This window comes from Herpailurus yagouaroundi, unplaced genomic scaffold (genome assembly GCF_014898765.1).
Source record: "Herpailurus yagouaroundi ecotype Mexico unplaced genomic scaffold, PumYag 530, whole genome shotgun sequence".
Taxonomy (NCBI): domain Eukaryota; kingdom Metazoa; phylum Chordata; class Mammalia; order Carnivora; family Felidae; genus Herpailurus; species Herpailurus yagouaroundi.
In genome coordinates, this window is record NW_024412747.1 from 2,458,760 (window position 1) to 2,470,027 (window position 11,268).

The window sequence follows — 11,268 nt, forward strand, 5'->3', positions numbered from 1 at the left end:
ATTTAATTTTAATTTTTTTAAATTTTTAATGCATGCTCATTGTAAAAGATAAGATAATCAAATTGTACAGAGGCATATAAAGCGTAAAGTCCTCACAGCACTGAGAACAGAAACACCAACAGAGTCTATGTTCTCCTACTTTGATTCTCCCCAAGGGTAAATTGTGTTAATGTATGCATTTTCTGTTTCAAAATATAAAAATATATGTGTATTTGGACAGATATGTAGCCCTATGGACGGAGAAATGAGGCAGACTTTCATTTTTGACCTTTTTGTTGGAATCCTGACATGAAGCATGCTACATTTCTTAGACTTAAAATGTAGTAAATACTGTATTTGTATCCAAATCCCTAAGAAGAATGTTTGAGGTACAGTTTGAGTAACCAGTTAATTATGTGGGAACGACCAACCAATAGAAACAATATACACTTCCTCCTTCTACTAAAAATCTTCCTTAGAAAGTCATTCGTTTTTTTCTTGACTCCATCCATAAGAACATTTATCTAATGGATCTCCATGGCTTACAACTTCTCCCAGTCCAATCCCTGCCATGCTCTCTCTGAGCACAGCCTCACTGGGGCCCAAGGCGCTCACCTGTCGTGTCCTCTTGCAAGCCAACATCAAAGGCCAGTTTATCAGTTGAAGACCGGGAGGTGGACAGACAGCACAGGTACTGAAAGACACAGAGTCAGTAGTTGTTGCTAAACATTTATGGTCCTGTGGGAGTTTAATTCTGACGCGTCATTTGCTATCATCAGTCTATCTCTGCTCTATCAGTCTTCTCCTTCACATCTGGATGCTTCTGTGCACAGCCGCGATTTTTCATTGTGAGGGAAAACAACACTCATATGGCATTCATTAGGAGCAATGCTCTAAGGGAGATGCGGTCCTTTCTCTCCTCACGAAAAGACTTAGGAAATGTGTTCTGTCAGTAAAAGAAAACACATAACTGGGGATATGTTTGTACATCTCCCTTCATGTGATATTCATGATCGTAAGCAAAAGTACAACCTGATCGGACAGAAATCTTTCTCCCAAACAGAAATTTGAAAACTATTCGCTCTCATCTTCTAGTTCTGGTTTCATTTTTGAAATTTTAACTCTCGGGGAACCTAGGTGGCTCAGTCGGTTGAGTGTCCGACTTTGGCTCAGTTCATGATCTCAAGGTTCGTGGATTCGAGCCCCGCGTCGGACTCTGTGCTGACAGCTCAGAGCCTGGAGCCCGCTTCGGATTCTGTGTCTCCCTCTCTCCCTGCCCTTGTCTCCCTACTTCTCTCTCTCAAAAGAATGAATGAATGAATGAATGAACAAACATTAAAAAATTTTTTTTAAATGAAATAAAATTTTCACTCACTGAAATTCATCTGAATTTGAATTCATTTTGGTGTGCAGCATGTCACCTCCCTGAAGTGAGGTTCTATCACATGTATACGTGTGTGTGATTCCCTATGGGTAACTGAACTCTTGCAACACCATCATCTCCTTCCATCTCCCCCCCCTTAAGTTTCCCTAACTGTATATGCTTGAACATAAAGTCTAGCATAATTTTTCAGTCCACCTTCCTGAACCGTACCCCAACCTCAGAAATCTTGGCAAACTGGTATAAGAATGAGGACACAAGGATGAACGTAGTATAAGGTCAAGATACACTATCATCTACGTAACAAGCGCACTGCCAGCAAGACCAGGAGCCCTGCAAAGAGTACTCAGAGACAATTCTGGGGATGGAGCAAGTCCAGACCTCTCAGAGTTACTGAACAAATAGGGCAAAGCCTAGAAAATTCCTTCTATGAAACAGGATCCACCCACCTCAGTGGGAGCCAGTAACTGTGATGAGGCGAGAGTGAATCAATTGGGACAGATGTGCCGGCACATTAAGTGGAAGTCAGTGCCATGGGGATGTAAAATGAAATTAACATGGAGATTCCAATTCTGCCTTTTGTCTACAAAACACTGGCTCCCAAAATTATAGAAAAGTTGCTTTGAGGGTCCTCAAAAATGTTCTGAGCCAGTGTAGGACTGTGAGTCTCACCTTGAGAAAGGCTGCCCATGGTGATACCTGAGGTTCATAGACTTTAGCTCTAAATATATTGTGTCTTCCTTTATCTTGTTAAAGTCTTCTGTTACATCCTGCAATAATTACAGTACTGGGTACTATCAATATTACCATAAATTCTCTCTTCCAATAATATTCACAGCAACTATGAGGTAGGTAATATAATTATTCCACTAAATGTTCATTAAGTTCCATGAGGACAAGGTTATGATCTTATTCACTACTATACCCAGCACCTAAAACAGTACCTAGCACACTTGAGAAAGTGAGTGTGAACCCAGAATGACTAACCAAGTTCTGGAATAGAATTCTTTCCATGAAGTTTTAATGCATGATGGCTGTATGCAAATAGGTTGTATTTATGTATTTATCTAGTATCCAGCCGCTTTACTAGAGTATTTTCCTAAATTTTATTTCTTATATTGCTGTGTCAGCCAACAGATCCAGAACCATGTTAATGTACTTTTGGTTTTGTTTATTTGTTTGACTGGGTTTTGTCAAGAACCACCTTAGTGTTTGACAATTAAGATTGATGTTGGTTATTGAATTGATGTTTATATTTTATCACTGAGAAATTAATCATCAATGCTTAGTTTTTATTAGAAATGGGTGTCGAGTTTTATTAAAAACCTTTTTCAATACCTGTTAAAATGATCACAATTTTTCTTATCTGGCCTATTTACATGATGTAGCACATTAATAGAAATGATATTATTAAGTCATCATTAAATGGTATCTACAGTTTTCCTATACTTCTCTTCTTATACTTTTGAATTCCATTCACCAGAAATTTAGGTCAGATTTTCACACTGATAATCATGAATAAGACTCACAATTTTAAGTTTATTTTGAGAGAGAGAGAGAGAGAGAGAGAGAGAGAGAGAGAATGAGCGGGGAGGGCAGAGAGAGGCAGAGAGAGAATCCTAAGAAGGTTCTGCACTGTCAGTGCAGGGCTCAAACGCAATGAACTGTGAGATCATGATCTTACGCTTAACCAACTGAGCTATCTACGTGTCCTGACTGACAATTTTTTATATGTTTTTGGGTACTGATATTGAGGCTATGCTTGGTCACCTGTTCTGAAGTGATTTACATAATATCAGAATTATGTAAATCTCTAAAACAGATTTTCTTCATCAAAGAAACAATCAATTATATTATACTTCTAAATGTTGGACCATCATGTATTCAAGAACATTATATTGATGAAGAATTTAAATTATGTGGAAAATGCTTATGCTACAACAATATGTTTAGAAAATCAGGATATAAATTTGGTTATGTAGTAAGATCTCAATTATGTAAAAAATTAATAAGAACAGAAAGGATTAAATTTTTTTTAATTTTTTTTAACATTTATTTATTTTTGAGACAGAGAGAGACAGAGCATGAGCAGGGGAGGGTCAGAGAGAGAGGGAGACACAGAATCCGAAACAGGCTCCAGGCTCTGAGCTGTCAGCCCAGAGCCCAATGCAGGGCTCGAACTCAGGACCGCGAGATCGTGACCTGAGCCGAAGTCGGACGCCCAACCGACTGAGCCACCCAGGCGCCCCAAGGATTAAATTTTTTTAAAGTCCCTAAACATTCTTCTCCCATTAACATGATCATGAAGAATTGTGTCATCTGTAATTTCCAAATCTTATAAAATAAATATGTATTGCTTTTATAACCTAATAGAGCTTTTACAAGAGTAGAATAAAACTTTTATGCATTTTACAAACTATATAAAATAATAATGCATATTATATAACATAAAAATATATAGAAGTATATCAAGTATGTATCTAGATAGACAGATATGTATATGAGTATCTACACCTATATGGATAACACTGCGGATATAGACTTTTTCAATGTTATCTTTCAGTAATTTTCTAATAAATGAACTGTGTAATTTCTTTAATTATAAAATTTAATTTTCTAATAAATGAACTGCTTAAAACAAAAACAGAAATGAGAAATATTTATTTGACTCTTACACCTCTGTCTTCTTAAAACCAGTCTATCAAAAATTAAGATAATAAAAAATAGGAGTCGTAAATGATAGAATTGAAGGACTTTACAGATCATCTAAGCTAACTCTCATTTTTTAAATGAGAAAAAATAAATAAGGTACAAAGGTATTAAAGAATGCATCCATCCCAATTTATTAATACCATCAATGAAATGCTATTACCAACACTTCCTGCTGATGTATATCTAAATGAGCCCTGTAAGAGATGAAATCAAAATGCGTACTCACCATGCCACTATAGGAATGGCGTAGCAATATGGCATGTCCGTACAGGAGTGTTCGATGACCACCACCTTGAGCAGTCTACATAGAAAGAAGAAAGGGTCGACAAGAAAAAAAAAAAAAAGAAAAAAGAGTAAACTTAACTACGTCAATAAAATACTCTCTTGCTATCAAGGAAACATTTAATAGGAAGGAATAAAATAAAAGTAAGCAAAGTGCTGTGATAAGAATGTTTAAGTTGGAATAAGGCTACCAAGAAAAATCTCTACGGAGAGTCTGACAGTTGATCTAGTTCTTGAAGAATGAACTTGATTTTGCTAACTGTAAGTACTTACCAGAATTTGTAATTACTTATTTATAGTTACTTATTGTCTCTATTTCCCATTACATTGTGAGCTGCACTGGGCAGGGACTACGGTACCTTGGTCACCCACTGTACCCCAGGTTCCTGGCAAAATGCCTGGCACACAATAAGGACTAAATAAATATCTGTTCAATGAAAGAGAATTCCTAAAGCACAGAATGGATCAAATCATCTACAGGTTTGAAATTGTTTCATGCCTTCCAACTGTTTTTTTTTTTTAAGAGTCCAAGTTTTTAAATATGAAATAGAGAAATGCTTCTCAAATTTTAGCATACTTACAAATCACTGGGAAAGCTTACTAGGATAAGGAGTGATGATACTGACTTATGTATACTTTAAGAAGTGAAGAAAGTACATTAGTATCTTTTTTTAAGTTTATTTATTTAGAGAAAGAGACAGAATGTGTACAAGTGGGGGAGGGGGAGAGAGAGAGAATCCAAAGCAGTCTCCATGCTGTCAACGCAGAGTCCGTTGCGGGGCTTGATCTCATGAACCATGAGATCATGGCCTCAGCCAAGATCAAGAGTTGGACGCTTAACCAACTGAGCCACCCAGGTGCCCCAAGAAAGTACGTTAATATATTATACTGCTATAGCTCTTTTCCCTCAAAAGATACCCGCTTCCTACTGTTCCGTACAACTCCTTAGGATAACTCTTTTTTACATGTTATGCTCAAAAGACCTCAGAACCATTCTTAAAACAGGTCTTGAAAGGGATTCAAATAAGAAAACCTGCTTTAAAAAAAGGAGAATCGCTTTTTTCATACACTGAGAGCAAAAGGGAAAAATCTACTTTGCAAAATCATATTCCTTCGCAGAACTAGGCACTCTTTGAAAAGTATTCATTTCTTTTAAAATAATGTTTGATTCGTGTAGCCAAGAACAATTTTATTCACCTTGCCTGATGTGGGTCACTCTGATAGGAGCTTACCTTTTCATACCACATACAGGTTCCACAGCCACAAAATACAACTGACCTTGAGTAACACTTAACAGTCACACCAATCAAAATAAGATTTTTTTTTCAACGTTTATTTATTTTTGGGTCAGAGAGAGACAGAGCATGAACGGGGGAGGGGCAGAGAGAGAGGGAGACACAGAATCGGAAACAGGCTCCAGGCTCTGAGCCATCAGCCCAGAGCCCGACGCGGGGCTCGAACTCACGAACCGTGAGACCGTGACCTGGCTGAAGTCGGACGCTTAACCGACTGCGCCACCCAGGCGCCCCAAAATAAGATTTTTTAAAAATGAAGGACAAGGCCTTAGATTTAACCCAAAAGTGGCAAATGATCCTTTTACTCTAACACTTTGCTTTAGTTCACTTATATATAATACACACATACACACACGCACGCACACACACACACACACGCGCACACACACACACACACATATGTAAATGTTCAAATTGGTTAAGGCAGATATTCCAATTACAGATTTTATACAACTAGGCAATTATAGATTTTACACTATAGATTTCCTCACCACTTAAATACAAATTTATGCTGCAGATTTAGTTTTAATAGAACTGAAAAAATATGCAAATAACCCACACTAAATTAACTTTGTTACTTAAGAGAGCACAATTAACACAAAGTGAATGCAATTTCTGTCACATGGTCCACACTACTTTTTCTCTCATGTCTCATTTTATTTTTTATATTTATTTAAGTCATCTCTATCCCCAATATAGGGCTTGAACTCACGACCCCAAGATCAAGAGTGGCATTCTCTTCAGAAGGAGCCAGCTAGGCACCCCTCTAATGTGTCATTTTAAATGGTACTACTCCAATTGCCTCTAAATCAGAAAAAAATAAAATGTGCAATTTCCACACTTGAGCATATATTGGATAACTGTTCATTCAACAAACATATATGAAAACAATTATGTATGTGAGATTGATTCAAAGAGGTACCTTGGTTCTTTTCTGTGTTTTTTTTTATTTTGTTTTTGGATTTGGTTAGTTGTGTCAATATTTTTGTTAAATTTGGCCTGGTCCTTGCTTTAATTTAAGTGAACAAATATTTAGGGACTTCTTCTGATATTGGGAACTTCTGGCACTTTATGAAGCGGCTATACCAAATACTAGCCAGTTCTAGAGTTCTGCCTTCAACACTCTACAACACTGTGCTTCAGGTAGACTGTTGGACTTCCCCTGAGAATTTCAATGAGAAAAAGATCATCACTGTTGGGTGATGTATCAGGACCCCAGAACAAAGGTCCATTTTCCCTTTAGCCTCCCAAACCTAAACCTATAAGGACTCAGCTGTATAACCATATTATGCTTTGGGAATCCCGCCAGGACCAACTAGGTTAAGAGTCAATCAAGCTAATGTAGTTCAAGGCTGGCCCCCTTTCAAGAACATACACAGGAAAAAAATAATCTTAGTGGTTTTTGAAGTTAACCTAGTAACCGTTTTTTGGACTTTGCCATATGGGCAAAGTAAGCATTGCTTTCAATTGTACCAATTTAGAAAAGAAGGAGAAAAATGTCATTTTATGTGAGACAAATAGACTTTTAGTTCCCACGAAAGCCATCTATACTCTAACTAGTCCTGCTAATTCTCCAGTAAGTATCACACGAAAGAAACACTCTGTGCTGTGTCTTGGAAGACTACTGTCTGAGAGGTACAGTGCACTTGATGCCAAGGGTAGCATGCATAATATTTTCTTATTTTCAATAAGAACTGAAAGCTCTAATTATTCATTTACTCAACAACTATATATTGGATCCCACATAGTTTCCTTCAAATATTTGCACACTAACAACAAAGAAAACAAGTTTAAGAGTTACTTCTTTGTGGGGTGCCTAGGTGGCTAGGCCCGTTAAGCATCCAACTTCGGCTCAGGTCATGATCTCGCAGTCAGTGAGTTCAGGTCCCGCATTGGGCTCTGTGCTGACAGCTCAGAGCCTGGGGCCTGCTTCAGATTCTGTGTCTCCCTCTCTCCCTGCCCCTCCCCTGCTCACGCTCTGTCTCTCTCTTGTGCTCTCAAAAATAAATAAACCTTAAAGCTTTTTTTTTTTAAGGAGCTAATTCTTTGTATGATTCTTAATGCCTCCAACTATGGGATGCATTATCATCAGATCCTTTTCGTAAAAATATTACCTGGAACTTACAAGTCCTTGAATACATTTCCAAGCATGACTTAGGTTCTACCTGTCCCTGAAAATGCAGCTGCTGGTACCCTAGCCCTGCCTCTAAGGTTGGTTGAGTCTGTGATGTATTTAGTGAGCTGCTGGTCATCAGCCCTTCATGGGCCCCCCCAGCAGAACCAGGATCTGGAAATCAGCTCCCGCTAGACTACTGTGGTCTCCTGTAGACAATGAGGGTCTATGTTAAGGTGCTACTGCCATTTTAGGTGGAAAAAATAACAAAAACATCAACAACTATCATTTCCAAACTCTCTCAGTACTTCTGATGTTGGAGAGCTAACCATCAGTTATTAAAAGGTGAAATTTGACTTTCTGAAAATATCAGCTAAAAACATGTTTTCAGCTTAGTCAGTTGGGTACCTGACTCTTGACTTTGGCTCTGGTCATGATCCCAGGGTCACGGGATCGAGCCCCATGACTGACTCCACACTCAGCATGGAGATTCTCTCTCTCTCTCTCTCCCTTTACTTCTCTTCCCCTATTCGTGCTCTCTCTCTCTCTACTTCTCTCCCCCTATTCATTCTCTCTCTCTCTCTCTCTCTCTCTCTCTCTAAAATTAAACAAAAACAAAAACAAAGAAAGCCTGTTTTCAGTTCTGTGTGTGGATTTGGACCCATTATCCCTGAAATGACTGACACGGTTAATGTTCCACAACAGTGTAAAAAAATGACCTCATGAGCTGTGAGTGGATAAAAGAGTCCAGAGTACATTCAAACAAAATCTAATCAACACTGTTGTATGTGTTCTAAACCAGCCTCACTTCAAGTTTTACACAAATTATCTTAATATCAATTTAGTATTATTAGGCATTCCTATGCTTCTGGCTTGCCAGGATCTTACTAAAGATGTCCAATTAGGGGACCCATATTGTAAGTAAAAGCTTTGATGTACATGCTTCTATGTTTACATTATTTAGAACAATATGCCATCATGGGGTATAATTTATTCATACTACCCTCTGTGGGAAAAGGGACAAATTGGATCATTGTAACTACATTTGATGTATAAGAGCAGAAAAGCACGAAACATAAAATCATAATAGCAATGACTAAGATACTGAAGAGGTTTATACACACAAAAAATTACTGGTACTGTGTTTCTGTTGTTTTGGTGGTGTTGTTGTTGTTATTGTTGTTGTTTTGGCTCTGTGTTCTTTAAATATGTGTTTGTATTATATATTGGCTTATTAGCATGTCTCCCCTATTATTACTCTTTAACACTATCTAATTTACTAACTGTATAATATCTAAACACTTTAAGTTTTCTGTTTTTCTATTTTTTCCTGTATAAAAATGCTATGTTAATAAATGTAGGACATCATCATTCCAGGCCCTTATTATGCAAAAAGGTTGTTTTTGTAATAAGTCAGACCACAGCATTTTTCTGTATTCCTTGACTGCTATGACATAACATGCCATTTTAGAAGTAAAACAATGAAATCTTAAAAGAAATTTATTACTGCAGGTGATCCTTGAGTACATGCCAAAATATGAAACAACAGACAAGAACAAGAAATTTGTATTAGAGAACTTCTTTCATTGTGCTCAGATATTTAAGCAGAGAAGCTTTTAAGTTTACCTTCAAATCCTAATAGTCAAATTTGGGAAATGAGTTGTTCCAGGGAGAAAAATGGAAAAATATCTCCATGCTTAAACTTTTAAATCATCTGACAATGACCTATAAAATGCAACTGTGAACGGCACAAGATCAAAGAGGAATCACACAGAATTGGGGGGCCTGGTATTTCGGTCAACCTATGGGTCCCCAGCAGCAGGACACAGACACTCGCAGCCCTGCCTTCTTTAACAGGAAATCACGTAATAGATTCACAAGATGATTATAATAACTGATGAGAAATCTGTCTTCGGTGCAGAGTAAGTGTGTCTGACGAAGCCAGTTGAACAGTGTCAAGATGGCCATTTGGCATTGGATGGTGTACCTCTGATGGGTGTCTTAACCTAAAGGTCTCCTGTGGAAGCAGACCGAAGATCTATGAACCAACCACTGCGCCAAGAGTAGAAATGGGCTCTCACCACAAGGAAACATCTGTCTGGTTCTAGGAGGTTAAACAATGCCTGTCCAGGTATGAAACCCAAAGCAAATCACGATTGGAAGATGAAAGCTAAAGAAAATTCGGCATCTTTTCCCGTGTCAGTGGCTTAAATTGCTATAACTTCACACATACACCCTCTGCTTAGATTCTAACCTCTTTGGATCATCCAATGCAGGTACAAAAATAAGCCATCGGGCTTCTGGCTTTGCAGTTAAAGGGAATTAGACCCTAATCAAATCATTCCAGGTATGCTACCTGGTTTAAATTGATTCTACATCATCTTTATTTTTTTTAATTTACATTTTAGGTAGTTAACGTACCATGCAATATTGGTTTCAGAAGAAGAACTTGTCTGGTCACTACTCGTCTCCTACACGCAGTGCTCCCCACACGTGCCCTCCTCCATTCTACATCATCTTTCTGTTTGCACTGAGTTTTCTATGAACCTGCTCTCATGAAAACGCTTGAAAGAGAAGTTTAAGGTAACCATCCCATTCATCCTCTTCCAAGGGGAAGTAGATATGGCATTGGATAAGAGACTGGTATGATAAAACGGCAAGATGGAAAAAAGAGCAGTGTAAATGCAGATTTGGCAAGAAAAACTGAATTTTTCAAACCCCATTTCATTAGGTACGTATTCATATCTGCAACGAGAGGACATACTCATGTTTTGCTGCTATTTATACCATTTCCCAACTACAATGCTTGTTTCATAATGTTTAATTAAGTGGTTAATGTCCTCTCTTCCCAATGTTAAGGTTATAATAGTATCTTCTGTTATCTGAAATTTAGGAAAATGTTTTGTGTCCTTGATGATAGATGGCTTCAAAGAAGTCATCTGCTCTGACACCCCAACTGTCAAATTCTTAACGTTAATGAATAGGTCCAGTTGTGGGGACCCCACAACACTCATAGTACAGAGTTTTGGAAAATATGAACGACAGACATAGACTCAAGAGACACTCAACCAGGGACACTTTGCTTCCTTTTCTTCCATGCGACCTTTTAAATCTACATCCAGAATTTTGAGTTAATAGGTTTCATAGTTTATATCTTTTGAAATGACATTCTTTTGGGGTGCCTGAGTGGCGCAGTTGGTTAAGTGATCTCACAGGTCAGGTCGTGATCTCACAGTTCGTGGGTTTGAGCCCCACGTGGGGCTCTGTGCTGACAGCTCGAAGCCTGGAGCCTGCTTGGGATTCTGTGTCTCCCTCTCTCTCTGCCCCTCACCCACTCACATCCTGTCTCTCTCTCTCTCTCAAAAATAAGTAAATATTAAACAGAAATTTAAAAAGAAATGACATTCTTTTGGATTTTTAAATTATATTAAGCCTTCACTGAGCGAATACAATAAATTTCTCTACACATTGTTTCTTGGCTTTTCAAATAAAAATTAAATTGCATG

The 11,268-nt window shown here is 37.9% G+C and overlaps 1 protein-coding gene across 13 annotated transcripts in view; it reads right to left on the reverse strand.

Annotated features, from left to right (window-relative positions):
• The window catches only part of RYR2 (ryanodine receptor 2), a 768,472-nt gene that overhangs the window by 450,697 nt on the left and 306,507 nt on the right, over positions 1 to 11,268 (reverse strand). For all 13 annotated transcript variants that reach the window (XM_040464903.1, XM_040464902.1, XM_040464892.1 and 10 more), the window contains 2 exons: positions 4,299 to 4,373; positions 595 to 673 (listed from right to left, as the gene is read on the reverse strand). In XM_040464903.1, coding sequence (XP_040320837.1) covers positions 595 to 673; positions 4,299 to 4,373 — 154 coding nt within the window. The remainder of the gene's footprint in view (positions 1 to 594; positions 674 to 4,298; positions 4,374 to 11,268) is intronic.